This window comes from Hylobates moloch, unplaced genomic scaffold, assembly GCF_009828535.3.
Source record: "Hylobates moloch isolate HMO894 unplaced genomic scaffold, HMol_V3 SCAFFOLD_15, whole genome shotgun sequence".
Lineage (NCBI taxonomy): Eukaryota > Metazoa > Chordata > Mammalia > Primates > Hylobatidae > Hylobates > Hylobates moloch.
In genome coordinates this window covers 34337458-34353265 of record NW_026652290.1, presented here as the reverse complement: position 1 = coordinate 34353265, position 15808 = coordinate 34337458, and the positions used below count along the sequence as shown (strand labels likewise).

General features: G+C 39.0%; 1 protein-coding gene across 4 annotated transcripts in view; it reads right to left on the bottom strand.

Annotated features, from left to right (window-relative positions):
* The window catches only part of GCC2 (GRIP and coiled-coil domain containing 2), a 63409-nt gene that overhangs the window by 3518 nt on the left and 44083 nt on the right, over positions 1-15808 (bottom strand). For 3 of the 4 annotated variants that reach the window (XM_058429175.1, XM_032178556.2, XM_058429174.1), the window contains exons 19-22: positions 13452-13669; positions 10759-10953; positions 8796-8935; positions 6046-6247 (exon numbers count right to left, since the gene is read on the bottom strand). In XM_058429175.1, coding sequence (XP_058285158.1) covers positions 6046-6247; positions 8796-8935; positions 10759-10953; positions 13452-13669 — 755 coding nt within the window. Of the gene's footprint in view, positions 1-6045; positions 6248-8795; positions 8936-10758; positions 10954-13447; positions 13670-15808 lie in introns of those variants that run through there. The other variant, XR_009210156.1, reaches the window with a different exon arrangement.

The following is a 15808-nucleotide window of genomic DNA, read 5'->3' as shown; positions in this document are numbered from 1 at the left end:
TTTTTCTGTTCTGTCTGGTTTTATCTGCGTGTTATTTACAATCTGCTGCATAACAAATTACTATAAACTTAGTACCTTAACACATATTTCACAGTTTCTGTGGGTCAGGAGATCAGAAATGGTTCTATTTCAAGGTCTCTCACAGGGCTGCAATCAAGATGTTGGCATGGCTGGGGTCTCATCTGAAGGCTGGACTGGAGAAAAATCTACTTCCAAACTTATGTGGTAGTTGGAAGAATTTAGTTCCTCAAGGCTGCTAAACTGATGGCCTGTTCCTTGCCTCTGGGATGGTAGCTTGCTTCAACAAAGTGTGCAAGCAGAGAAGACAGAGTCTGCTAGCAAGATAGAAGCCACAATCTCTTGTAATCTATCATTTTTGCTGTATTCTACTGGTTAAAAATAACTCATTAGGTTAGCCTACTGGCTCTCGAGGGGAAGAGATTATACAAAGGCATGAATTTCTAGAGGAGGGAATGAGGGCAAAGAATTCTGAGAAGTCTGTCTTCCACAATCTAAAGAACTTCTAGAAAGTAGGAGGAAGCGATATTGCTTAGGGATGGACAACTTGGCACTGGTTATGTGTTCCAAGTGAGGTAACCTTGTTCCCAAGAATAAAGAGAACCAGATGACTATAAACATTTCCCTAAACTGAAATGCAGACTGTCGTATGTTCACCTGAAATGAATGATGTAAGCTGAATATAAGATTTTTGACAAAATAAAAATTTTGCTGTGTTCTCAGATCTGGCAGGCTCCTGCCCTTGTGCAAACAATGTTCCTGGCAGCTATTCATCTCCTTAGGTAAATAAGAATTGGAGAAAAGCTGTGCTGAGATAAGCTGCATTTGCTCTTGCCTTGGAAGGTTGTTTTCTGATAAGGTTCTATATCCTCTGCAAATCAAATCAGGCACTTACAGTGTGAGTATGCATTCTCTTCCTGCCAGTCTGGAGATGATCAAAAAGCCTATAACAGGCTTGGCCTATTTTCCTATTGGGTTGTTGGTTTTTTTTTCCTCTTTATTTACTTGTAGAGAGTTTTAGACCTCTGTGTATGTATGGTGTACAAGTGACAATATTCAGATCTGTAACCTGTAACCCAGTCTGGAAGCAAAGAAGATATAGAAAAATGACTTTTACTTCCTGCTTGAGTAGTAAAATTGAGATTCAAATTTTGCATATAGAAGTACTATATGGCTAACTTATTTGGGGAGCAAAGCTGACTTACCATAAGTCTATCTCAAATAGAAATGAAACACTCAATTTGTGAAATACGCTGAGTTTTAATGCGTGTGGGGGCAGGGTGAATTAACATTTGTGATGCAAGGAGAGGAGCAATCTATACTTACCAGTGTCTATTTGACATTGTTTGGGGACTACTGCTACACTCTAAGTCATTTTACATTATAACACAGAGTTGTAACATGCTACTCTGAGCAGCTCATGACATCTGCTTGAAATTTAAGTTGGGCCCCTAATAAATGTTTATTATAAGGACTTTGATGCTGCTTTTCAGAGTTGGGTAACCTACTTTACCCCCTAAGCTAATGTTTCCCAAATACAACCAAACCCACAGAAAGGAAAACTATTCCTCATAAACTTGCAGCCAACATCATCAACATTTTATATCTAGAGCTGATGATACAGTCAGGTATTTACCAACACCCCTGTATATATGTAGAGTTTCAAAAAATAATTGCTTACCCTTACTAGATTCAACATATTCTATTGTTTGACATATTATTTCTTAATTTGTTTTAAAGATGGGGTTTTACTCTGTTGCCCAGGCTGAAATGCAGTGGCATGACCAGGATTTCGACCAAAAGTTTGACTGCAGCCTTCAACTCCTTATAACAAACAATCCTGCTGTCTTAGCCTCCTGAGTAGCTAGGACTATGGGCACATGACACCAGATCTGGCATATTTTAAAATTTTTGTAGACATAGGGTCTCGCCATGTTGCCCAGGCTGATTCTGAACTCCTGTTCTCAAGCAGTCCTCCTGCCTGGTCTTCCCAAACTGTTGGGCTTACAGGTGTGAGTCACTGAGCCCAGCTTGTATTCTTTTGATTTAAAAAAAATATTCTGAATGTGATCCACCAAATTAATTTCACCATCCACTAATAGGTAGCAACCTGAATGAAAAATACTGTTATAAACTTTACACAAAACCAGAGATTATAAACATTTGCTTCCAAGGAGACGAAAGAGGCAAAAGGTACTTGTTTGCTCTGATGGGCCCTGTTTCCTTCAGTGCCAGGAAGAGTGGCTCTCAGACCTTTCTTCTGGCATCCCTCATATATGCAATGTTGGTTATTATTTTCAAGGCCTTGGTAACAAAATGCCCCTAGTGTGACCAGTCAGGCTGACAGTCCGTATCTGTAATACAGTGGTAAGTTTCCTATGCATGTCTTTCTTTCTTGCATCTTAGACCTTTTACCTAGGAAATTTTCTTTTTGCTTGAAGTACATCATTAAGAGTTTTCAATGAAGGCGAATTCTTAAAGTTTTTGTTTTCCTGAAGAGATCTTGGAAAATATAAAAAGTTGGCAGTTATTTCTTTTGGTACATGAGATAGTATTACACCAATGCTGTTGAGAAATCTATCGTGAGGCAATGTGTCTTCTTTCTCTGGCTGCTTTTGAGATTTCTGTCTGTCTTTTTTAGGGGCAGTTTTACTCTTATGTGACTAGAAGTAGATTTCTTCTTTTTTTTAATACTGCTTGAGATTTTACTGGGTTTTTGAATCTGTGGATAGATATCCTTCAACAATTCTGAAAGATTTCCAGCCATTGTCTTCATATATTATCTGTGCTGTATCCTTTTCTCTCTTTTTAGAACTTTGATTAGTAGAAACATGTTTGATGTCTTTTTCTATCCTCTGTATCTTTTCCCACTCTTGTTTTTTGTTTCTCCCATGCTGAATTCTGTGTAATTTCTTCTGAACTGTCTTCTAGTTTACATTTTTTTTTTTTTTTTTTTTGAGACAGAGTTTTGCTCTTGTTGCCTGGGCTGGAGTGCAATGGCACCATCTCAGCTCACTGCAACCTCTGCCTCCCGGGTTCAAGCGATTCTCCTACCTCAGCCTCCCAAGTAGCTGGGATTACAGGCATGCGCCACCACGCCCGGCTAATTTTCGTATTCTGAGTAGAGAGAATTCTCTTAAAGACAGAATGTAAATATCTAAATCTGCTGCTAAACCATCATTGTTTTTAATTGTAATAAGGTCTCTTTTATGTACTCACATTGATAAGAGACAAGTAGTAAATAATCTTTAAAGGGCAAACTAATTCAAATATAAGTGTTTTCCTGTCTGTTTACAGGACTTAGCAAATGCACATCTTAGAGTTCTGGGTTTCTAATGTGTATCTCCTCTATGAAATTCTTTAAAAGTATCTGTTATTGGAATCCCTTAGGTTAGTCTCTTTTAAAACTTCTAAATCAATGGACCCTTAACTTATAGGAGCCACCTGGATGTTATCAACATCTACATTAAACATGCTGAGCTTTTAAAAGAGGGCTGTTAGACATGCTTAAATATTTTGAGATAATATCATTGTTGTATTGAAAACTATTGAAAACTTTAATTTTAAAATGCAAACGTTCTTAAAGTCCTGGTTAATTTTATAACTATAAAATTAGTTATAATTTTGAGATTTCTGTCTTTTTTTTTTAGGGGCAGTTTTACTCTTAGGTGACTAGAAGTAGATTTCTTCTTTTTTATAACTATAAAATTAGGTTTACTTTTGTTAGAATAAATTGAAGACAGTGAATTTGTAATTTGAATAACTATTTACTAAAAATAAACATGATGTATTCTTATTTGGGCCCTTGTGACAAAAATACTATTGTGGCTATAGAAATCTATCCCATAGTTTGAAGAACTGAGATTATTGCCAGTATTGAGAACCTTCCTCCTTCATCATTAGAAAGATTATAAAAAACCAGATTCAAAGAAACTATCAATACTACTTATGAAGTATGTCTGTAAAAAAAATTAAGCCTGAATCTTATCAGGTCTCTAGACCAGGGGTTCTCAAGGTGTGGGCCTCAGACCAGAAGTATCAGCAACAGAATCTTGGGTCAGAAATTGGGGACCAGCAATTGGAATTTTATTAAGTATACCAGATGATTCAGATGCCTGCTCAATTTTGAGGATGACTCTTACCAGTTTAGTTATTAGGATTTACAGGGATGGGGAACATGTTAAAGAGCACCAACTAGATAAGGTCAATCAGTCAAAAGTAAGATGTCTGGACATTCTGGGGCCTCCTGATGTCTTAGAAAGCACACAATACTATCTATGATGTATTTCTGTCCACCATGCCACCCAAATGCACCTGGATCTTCCTGTTTATAGGCAATTGGAACAAGTTCAGTGTTACACTGTAATGATTAAAACCAAAATATAGGACTGCTATAGCATAAATGACCACTTTCTTCAATTAATAAGTGGCACATTAAAAAATATATTTATATATATAAATGTTATAGATAAAAAAACAACAAAATGGCCAGGCGTGGTGGCTCACACCTGTAATCCCAGCACTTTGGGAGGCCAAGGCGGGCAGATCACAAGGTCAAGAGATTGAGACCATCCTGGCCAACATGGTGAAACCTCATCTCTACTAAAAATAGAAAAATTAGCTGGGTGTGGTGGCGTGCATCTGTAATCCCAGCTACTTGGGAGGGTGAGGCAGGAGAATCGCTTGAATCTGGGAGGCGGAGGTTGCAGTGAGCCGTGATCGGACCACTGCACTCCAGCCAGGGTGACAGAGCAACACTACGTCTCAAACAAACAAACAAAAACACAACAACAAAATAAAGCTTAAGGAACATCAACCAAATGCAATATATGAGCCCTATTTAGGATACTATAAAAAGACATTCACAATAACCCAGGCAAAATGAACATAAACTAGGTATAGGTGAGAGAGAAATCCAACAAACATTGAATTATTCACTGGGGAAAGAAATGATGTGTGGGATTTGTTTTAAGTCTCTAACTCTCCCCTACTTATGCCAAAAGATTGTCCATGAGTTGAAAACTGTTAGAGATGGGTGACAACTCAAGAGAGATTATAGTGTCCTCCTTGTACGCTTGAAAATGTCAACAATAAAAGTAATTTAAAACTAAAACAAAAATGAAACCATAATTCTTAAGACGCAGCTTGAATTCAGTTGACTACAGCAGTTGTATGTGAAACATTTCAAATAAGTTAATGACATCACAGTATTAAATCCATCTGACATGGAAACCAACTCCAACTACATCATTGTTTGTTTGTTTTTCTTTTTTTTTGAGATGGAGTCTCGCTCTGTCATCAGGCTGGAGTACAGTGGCGTGACAGATCACTGCAACCTCTGCCTCCCAGGTTCAAGCGATTCTCCTGCCTCAGCCTCCTGAGTAGCTGGGACTACAGGCGCATGCCACCATGCCCAGCTCATTTTTGTATTTTTAGTAGAGATGAGATTTCACCATGTTGGCCAGGATGGTCTTGGTATCTTGACTTTGTGATCTGCCCGCCTCAGCCTCCCAAAGTGGTGGGATTATAGGCGTGAGCCACCGGCGCCTGGCCTATGGCACAGTTTTAAAACTGCATTTGCCTAGAAAGTGGATTGCTGTACATAGACCAAGTGTTGGGCTATATGACTCCATTGTCTTAGGCTATTTGGGGTTGGAGGAAGGAAGAGGGGTGAAGTAGAAAAGGAACAAGCTAATAAATGTTTTTTAAAAAGTAGAATTTAAAACAAAACCACGTTCAACTGAACACCAGAACTCAACACCAGGATACAAATCCAATTTTCAAAGAGCTAGATGATCAAGCTAAGCACTTATTGTATTTGCTGAATGTTAAAATTATATAAATGTACTACAGTTGCCTCAAGATGTTAAAAACTCAGCTTTTTAAATCTAGTCACGGCCTACTCATATGATAAACCCAATCCAAATGAGCAAAATTTAAAAGTTACACATACAGACAAATTCTCAACCACCAGGCTGTTTAGTTTAAGTTATAAGTCAGAAGTTCTAAGACTCTCCTTTTACCCACCTTGAGCAATTGCAGCAAGTTTTCCCTTTTCTTCAGGGCTGAGCTGCAACATTGTATTTATAACAGGAAGAAGTCTCTCTCTTTCACTACCTGGTTTCAAGAAAATGAACTGCAGCAAGACGTTCTTCAAGTATTCCAGGTTAGCTGCAGACTTCTCTCGCTCTTGATTCCTTTCCAATCTTCTTATTTCACTTTTGAGAAGCTGATATTAGAGAAATTAGTTAAAAATAGGCTTTAGGAGCTTCTGATTAAATATGGCAGACTGAACTCATGTATTTTTCTTCTCTTCCCCCCGAAACTTCCCCCTTCCCTCCATATGGCAATAAAGGAAGGAATTCAGTTAACTACAGCAGCTGTATGTGAAGCATTTCAAAGGAGTTTATGACATCACAGTATAAAATCCATTTGACATGAAAACCTGAACTCCAACTATGAGATAGTTTCAAAGCTGCATTTGCCTAGAAAGTGGATTGCTGCATATGAACCAGGTGTTGGGCTATATGACTCCATTGTCCTAAGCTATTTGGGTTTGGAGGGAAGAGGGGTGAAGTAGAAAAGCAACAAGCTAATACAAGAGGAGAAAAAGTAGATGAGACACATCAAGAAATTCTCACGAGAAACAGATGAAGAGGTGGAAATGAGTCAGTCCAGCAGCTTACCAAGTATCACTGACAAGAGGAGAGGATGCATCCTGTGTAAATACTGGGGTTCTTGTCTCAGAAGCACAGGGTATCATGAAAATTGGAGTTGAAAGCTGGGGAACTGATGGAACGTCTCCATGAGGAGCAACTAACTGGAGCCATGGGTTGGTACTAAGATGTTCCTTCTGCCTTCTACTTTCTATAGAAACTAAGCCAGTATGGCATGGGGCTCTGAAAATGGGCTAAGGGGAACATCTGTAGCCTCCACTAACCCCCTGCCCCTACCCTGTTCCTAAAGTCCCAGGCAGTTAAGATGTCCACAGTGAACGGCACTTAATCAAAAGTTCAGACACAGTGAAAATTCAGGAATATAAGACAATGTAAAACAGTATCAGAGAAATGAGGCAAAGAATGATATAAAAAAGGTAATAGCATGTTCAAGTCTTTGAGGAAGATTTCCAGGTTGAAACCAAGCCATAGCTTTTAGTATATTTTCATCTTAGGTTAGACAAGAAAGTTAGTGAACTTTGTCCTCAAACCTAGGACCATTTAAAAAAGCGACAATAAAGAAGACTAAGAAATCATGAAGAGAGTACAAATTTATGAAAATATAACATTTGGCTAGGCGTGGTGGCTCATGCCTGTAATCCCAACACTTTGGGAGGCTGAGGCGGGCAGATCACAAGGTCAGGAGATTGAGACCATCCTGGCCAACAGGGTGAAACCGTGTCTCTACTAAAAAAAAATCAGCCGGGCGTGGTGGTGCGTGCCTGTAGTCCCAGCTCCTCGGGAGGCTGAGGCAGGGGAATCGCTTGAACCTGGGAGGCGGATATTGCAGTGAGCTGAGATTGCACCACTGCACTCCAAACCTGGTGACAGAGCGAGACTCTATCTCAAAAAAAAAAAAAATGAAGATATAACATTTAAATAAGTCATTTAGGTTTACTGGGCTAGTTAGTGATTTGTTAGCTATGATAATGTTTTTATTAGTGGGAAAATGTTATTTTATAGAGATGCATACTGAAGTATTTAATGGTGGAATGTCATGATATATACAATTTACTGAAAATAACTGAATTCAGCTTTAAAATAATCTGACAAGGATAGCTAGTGGCCTTGCACAGTGGCAGGACAGATCTATTAGGAGCAGCAAAGTCAGGGGAAAAGCATGTACTTTTCAGACAGCTATGAGTTTGAATTTTGTTCCACCATTTACCAGCTTCAATTTTTCTCTCAACCAGTGATGAGATTAAATAATATATGTAAAGCCCAGGGCCTGGGTCATAAGAGCTCCTCAATAAGCAGTATGACTATATTCTGAGGGGTGATTTATTAGTAAGCCAGGGTGGAAATACCTCATTTGAGTAATCCTTAACTGCTCTGCAACATTCCTAGATGTTTCTGGTGTCTACTTTAAACAGGAAAAAGTTCCCATGCCACTTTGCCATCTCCACCTGAAAACTGTTTAGTAGTTCAGTACTATAAATATCAGCTGAATTCACTGTTTATAATTCAAAGACTCACACCCATTTAAGTTTTATTTAAGCATATATGGAACAATGATTTGTGAACATCTCTAGTTTCTAAATCTATTATGGTTCCTTAGAAAAAGTAGGAATTAAGAAATAATCTTTACGTAATAGGTGTAAAAGTATTTTGGCCGGATGCAGTGGCTCACGCCTGTAATACTAGCACTTTGGGAGGCCGAGGCGGGCGGATCACGAGGTCAGGAGATTGAGACCATCCTGGCTAACACGGTGAAACCCTGTCTCCACTAAAAATACAAAGAAATTAGCCAGGCATGTTGGCGGGCACCCGTAGTCCCAGCTACTCGGGAGGCTGAGGCAGGAGAATGGTGTGAACCCAGGAGGTGGAGCTTGCAGTGAGCCGAGATCGTGCCACTGCACTCCAGCCTGGGCAACAGAGCAAGACTCTGTCTCAAAAAAAAAAAAAAAAAGGCAATATTTCTCACCATCAGGAATCTAATATAAAGATCAAGACGTTATAGATGCTTCTGCAATGTGAATTTTTAAACTTGGGTGCATGTGTACGGAGGATCAAGAAAACCAAACTGGCGGTTTTCATGGTGGCCAGGTTTTCTGATCTCACCTTAATTTGCTCCATGAGGATTGCATTGGTTGCTTCTGTTTCCCGAAGCAGGCCGTTTAAGTGATCTGCACTTTTTGTGGTGGAACTGAGCTTCCGAACCAATTCTTCTTTGGTAAATTCAGCATGCCATAATGGAGGCTCTGCAAGATGTTGTTCCAAGAATTAATTTTCAAAATCATAGATTACAGATGAAGATTCTAAATAAGAAAAATCTAAATATAAATATCTTACTATGTGATATTTTATAGGTCTGCTTTCTTTGCCATTCATCTATTCAGCATACCTCGATCGACGGATTATATGTTGTAGGTGACACAAATAAAACAGTATCTCTGTTGTAAAGCATGTAATCTAACTGAATACAAGCCCTATGAGTCCCAGTTCTGAAATTTGTCAGAATTGTGTTTATAGACAGTTTTATTACACATCTTCTTCCCATCTATTAATATTCCAAGACTTTATGTCATTTCACGTATGAGGAAAGCATTAACATTTACTGGTCACTATCATGTTCCCTCATAAGAATCTTCTATCAGGCGGGGTAGGTGTCATTATTCAAACTTTACAGACAATGAAACAGGCTCACAGTTGACAGGTAATTTTTGCAGAAATCACAAAGTCAAATCGGCTTCTGGAGTCTGCTGCTGCTCTATCATGATGCCTCCATGTCACCACTATTAACTTTGCCTGAAGGAACCATGACTTGCAGTTTCTACCCCACATGGTCAGTGACCATGAATACAAATGACCCTCACACCAGGTGATCCTGAAGTTTCAGGAAGATGACAAACAAATTCCCCCTAATTTTGAAGAGTAATATTAATTACAGGTAAGAATAAAATATACCAAAACATCACTACAAAAATTTAGCATTACTGGCCGGGCGCGGTGGCTCACGCTTGTAATCCCAGAACTTTGGGAGGCCGAGGCGGGCGAATCACAAGGTCAGGAGATCGAGACCACGGTGAAACCCTGTCTCTACTAAAAATATAAAAAATTAGCCGGGCGTGGTGGCGGGCACCTGTAGTCCCAGCTACTCGGAGAGGCTGAGGCATGAGAATGGCGTGAACCCGGGAGGCAGAGCTTGCAGTGAGCCGAGATTGCGCCACTGAACTCCAGCCTGGGCGACATAGCGAGACTCTGTCTCAAAAAAAAAAAAAAAAATTAGCATTACTTCATCAAGAGGAATAAACTGAAACTGTCAGTTTCTTGGAAGGGTGAGAGGATAGCTTATCCTGCTTTCTAATACCCACCACCTATTTGTGACTATAAACTTCCCACTACTTATTTATGGTTCAAGTCTAGGGCAAGAGCTAGCATTTTATTTTAAAAAAGATTTGTTTCATAATTTTTCCATTTGGACAGTGTGATGGTTAATACTGGGTGTCAACTTGATTGGATTAAAGGATGCAAAGTATTAATCCTGAGTGTGTCTGTGAAGGTGTTGCCAAAAGAGATTAACATTTGAGTCAGTGGGCTGGGGAAGGCAGACCCACCCTTAATCTGGTAGGTATCAGCTAATCAGCTGCCAGTGAATATAAAGCAGGCAGAAAAACATGAAAAGGCGAGATTGGCCTAGCCTCCCAACTACATCTTTTTCCTGTGCTGGATGCTTCCCGCCCTTGAACATCAGACTCCTAGTTCTTCAGTTTTGGAACTTGGACTGGCTCTCGTTGCTCCTCAGCCTGCAGATGGCCTAGTGATCATGTAAGGTAATACTTAATAAGCATCCATCCATCCATTCCATCCATCCCATCCATCCATCCATCCATCCATCCATCCATCCATCCATCCATCCATCCAGTTAGTTCTGTCCCTCTAAAGAACCCTAATACAAACAGGTAGTGGAATATTGAAAGAAATTTTATTGGAGCAGCCCAAAAAAGCATATGTAACTTAGGGTAATAGTAATTAAATAAGACAGTGAAATTAAATAAAAACATATTTAGACAGAGTAACATACCAAGTTTAGTTTCGGGAGAATTAAGCAGCTGCTCTAAAGACTGTGTGTATGTGCTGGTGGAAGACACAGACTCAGTATCAGTTGTCTCCATGCCTTCTCCCTCTTCTCGGGTTACAGTGTGCATGTCTAGAAGCGGGAGGTCTGTGTTTCTCCTTTCTCGAAGGTTCTTCAAAGATTGTTGAGAAGAAACTGGGCCTATTAGATTTTTTTTAAAGGTTAAGTGTGAGATTGTTCAAAATCTATTGATTCGGCCTTACAGAGATACACAATAAAATGAAAATATCAAATGGTAAGAGTAGAGGAATTAAGGAACTATAAGATAAGTGAAAGGTGTATGAAGAATTGCTAAAACATTTCTTAAAATTTAGTCATCAAGGCTGGGCATGGTGGCTCAAATCTGTAATCTTAGCAATTTGGGAGGCTAAGGTGGGTGGATCAGAAGGTCAGGAAGTTCAAGACCAGCCTGGCCAAGATGGTGAAACCCTATCTACTAAAAATACAAAAATTAGCCAGGCACGGTGGCAGGTGCCTGTAATCCCAGCTGCTGGGGAGGCTGAGGCAGATAATTGCTGGAAACCAGGAGGCGGAGGTTGCAGTGAGCCGAGATCACGCCACTGCACTCCAGCCTGGCGACAGAGCAAGACTCCAGCTCAAAAAAAAAAAAAAACAAAAAAAAACCGTAGTCATCAAACTTTTAACTACATCATTCTACATCATTTTAATAGAAGCTATAAATTAATTGCTACTAGCTAAGATAAAATGTTAGATAACACAGCTCATAACATAGTACTACTTATTTTTTATTAATTTAGAGTAGAGGGCCAAACTACTGCTAAATACTGGCCAAAATTAAAAAACTAGATTCTAGCAATTTTTCAGGATTAGGTATTTCAGATTGCCGCATACTTCTTGAAACACACTTGCTGAAATCTGCTCGACAGACATCCTCGATCACTGCCCTTATACCTTTATCTCTGCAGCTTCTTAATTGTTGCAGCTCACATCTACAGTGCTCATACAGTAAGAGCCCAGAATCCAGGGCATGGAACTAATCAATTACATTGTCTAGCAAGACTTTCCTGTTTGCTGATGAACTGTAAAGCGTTTTTTTTTTCTGAGACAAGGTCTCACTCTGTCACACAGGTTGGAGTGCAGTGGCACGATCTCGGCTCACAGCAACCTCTGCCTCCCAGGCTCAAGCCATCCTCCCACCTCAGCCCCACAAGTAGCTGGGACTTACAGGTGCATGCCATCCCGCCCAGATAATTTTTCTATTTTTAATAGAGATGGGATTTCACCATGCTGTCCAGACTGGTCTCAAACTCCTGACCTCATGTGATCCACCCGCCTTGGCCTCCCAAAGTGCTGAGATTGCAGGGGTGATACACCACGCCCGGTCTAAACTGTAAAGTTTATTAGGCCCTTTGACATGTATTGGTTTATTGACTCCCAAAAATCTGAAGTTCAGAAAAATTTAATGACTTTGCCCAAGGTCTCATAACTGAGTTAGAGACCAGAATTGTAATCTAGATTTTTAAACTTCAGATTTATTTTGCATTTCATTAAGTTGCCTTAGTCCTGACTGCCCTTTCTGAAGCATTTTCCTGGGTTTCTGGTAAGCTGACTGCTTATTCCACTGCTGATTGCTAGATTACAATCTCTTGTGCGACCTTTGCCCTGGCTGATTACTTCTTTGTTGATTCTTTTGCATATGTGAAATTCTTCTGAAGTTGCTTTTTTACCCTAATAAGTGACTGATAGCTGCTAATGCTCCAGTGACAGTATTTCTCATGGGAAACCAAAACACCATCAACTTGCTACTAAAATACTGCATCATCATGGCTGACATTTTTCCATTTCTTCCTGGAACAAGAATGGAAGATACTGGGTGCGGCTGAACTAAAACTCCAACTAGTTGTAAATGTGAAAGGAAAGAAGCTATATTGGTTATGCAATTCTACACATTCAGTGCCGCTTGAGTGTTTCTAACTTCCTTGCTCTATCTAATGTTTCTATTTAAAAAGTAGACAAATTTGATGACTAACAACGGAGAACACGAAACAAATCTGGTGAATACTAGAATTAAGACATGTGTCCGCCAGGCGTAGTGGCTCATGCCTGTAATCCCAGCACCTTTGGGAGGCCGAGGCGGGCGGGTCATGGGGTCAGGAGATGGAGACTATCCTGGCTAACACGGTGAAACTGCGTCTCTACTAAAAATACAAATTAGCCGGCCTGGTGGCGGGCGCCTGTAGTCTCAGCTACTCCGAAGGCTGAGGCAGGAAAATGGTGTGAACTCGGGAGGCGGAGCTTGCAGTGAGCCCAGATCGCGCCACTGCACTCCAGCCTGGGCGATAGAGCGAGACTCCGTCTCAAAAAAAAAAAAAAAAAAAAAAAAGACGTGTCATGAGACTGACAGTATGTTTAAGTCAGAGAAAAAGAAAAGGGGGTGAGGAATACATCAAAGTCAGCATTCTAAGAGGTTATACAGGCTTCTGTAAGTATAATCAAGAGGGAAGGATTCAGATGGTTCAAATATCTTTCCAGTAAGCAAATCCAAAATCATTAATCACAGATTTGACACTGGTGACACCTAGTAAATTTTCTTTCTTAGGAATTTGTGAAGAATGTATTTAAGAGACATAAATACATGAAAACATGAACAACTAATATTTCCATGCGTACATACATACTTCTTGTGGTCGGTTCATTCTTAAGCTGGAAGAGCTGCGCTTCCATCTTGGAGAGCTGCTGCTGTAATGTCTCCACTGTCTTCCTGTGCTCTTCCTGCAAATGTCGCACTTGATCTCGGAAGCTATTTCTAAGGACCTCGTTCTGGGATGTTAGCTGACTCACAATCTGTGTATGTTCAGACTTCATCATCATGTTCTCTGATTGTATTGTACACAATCTGAAAGATGAGAAACTTAGTTCACAGAAGATCTTTCAACTTTATATGCTGACTTAGCCTTTCTCAACTGGGTTCTGCAAGAGAATTAGCTCTAAGTCCCTCTACTGAATGTATGAATCAGCTTCTCTCCTACATACCTACACTGTACTCACTGTGAAATAACTTGATGAGAACTGACACTGGCTGTCATCTAGTTCAAATAATCTGTGTTACACATTTCAGATGAAGAACCCCAGTTAAGAAACTGTGTTGTGTTGTCCAGACTAGGAACTTCTTTCATGGTTCATCAGAAAATAGGACTATATTTAAAGCATAAAATAATTATACTTTTAATTAGTCCACTTCTTCACATCATCGTATGTGGTAGCTCACATAAATGTAAGATTAATCTCCCTTTTATCTACCACCCTAAAAACATTAAAAAAAAAAAACCCACACTCTTTTGATTTACTCAGAAAACTTTAGGGGAAAGTATCCATTTTCGAGTTGATTAACATGAACCACAACAAACACAGACTTGGTTTACTATAGCTGTTTCAAATCTCACTGCACATGAGAATCACTGGAGTACCTTGTTGAAAATAGAGACGTCTAGTTTTCATGTTACACCCACTGAATCAGGATCCCAGTAGTGGTTCTAGGAATTCCCTACTTTTAGTAGTTTTCAATGTGATTTTTATGTACTCAGCCTGAAACTAACCAGTGGGCTTACAATTTGGGAACCATCACTTTTAATGGTTTACCTGTAGTTTTCATGTTTTATATGTTTCGCTTTGGTAATAAATAAATAAATAAATAAATAAGTAAATTTCCTTTTATACAGGGGATCCACAGAATTCTCTAATAAAAATTAAAAAAATACAAAAGCTGTCAGAGAAAAAAGTAAAAGCCCCTCATTAATTACTCTCATGCCTGGCAGGATAAAATCATTGGTAACAGTTTAGCCTGTACTTTTCCAAGATATTTTTTCTACCTGCTACACATACGTGCACCATACAAGGTTTAAAACAAGGTTTAGTGGCCGAAAGGAGAAATGCAATAAAATACCATGTTTCAGAAAAGAAATCTTAATTACTAAGTTCATATTGATTAATGAATCTAGAAAATACTAGTGTATACACATTTCTCCGCAAGCATTTTGTTCAAACAATATCTACCAAGAAAGCAAAGGAAGAACCATCGGTAGTTACAAAAATAGTCTAAGCCGGATAAAAATTAGAGGTAGGGTAAAGTGTCTATTCTCAGGCCAGTATCACTGACATTTATGAATTTACCAATTTGAAAGCTAAATGCTTAAACCCCCCATCTGGAATCAGAATGATTGTGCTGATAGAAGTTTACTGTTCTGTCTCAGTTGTTACAGAGGTGTTTATAGTCTCTGGGTAATACAGATTTTAATTAGTTAGCCTAATTATCACATTCCTCTGGAACCATTTTCACAATCTGCTATAGAGAAAGTATGAATATTAAAACATTTTTTAAAAGTGGAGACTATATAAAAAGAAGGCTATTTCTTCATACTTGGGCACAGACAATAACGATACCATTAGTTTTTAATATTTCTGAAGAAGAGGAAAGACTCCTAAAGATACCTCAAAATGCTATGAAAAGTGACTGGCACATAGTAGGTGCTCAAAAAACACTTACTGAAAGACTGAATTACTTTAGAGGAATCAACAGTACTTTATTTGTGTTAGCAATATAATTTGCAGTAACTTTCCTAAAGAATAAGTGTTGGAGACTACCAAGCAAACATCACTATATATAAGATAATCTCATGGTAAACCCTGGTGATAGGCAGTTAGAAAATTGGTACATCTTCCCTGAAACTTTTGGTTTACATGATTAATATGCAAATTACACTGTTAACAGACAGAAGCCACAAAAAGCTAAGTGCTTTCATTTTGCAGATTAGCATAAGATTAGGTATATTACATAAGCAAATCTGTGATAAAAGTATCTTAACACCCTTGATAAAAGATCCTCAATGAAGAATTCTTTTCCTCAGCCTAATACTCCTACTACCCAATTTCTTTATCACAGGAGTTGAAAACTTCTTGTTGACAATAATCTATTTATTTTGCCAATACTTCTAATGTCTATTTAAAGTATTATAGTGATGAACAAAATATGACAAAT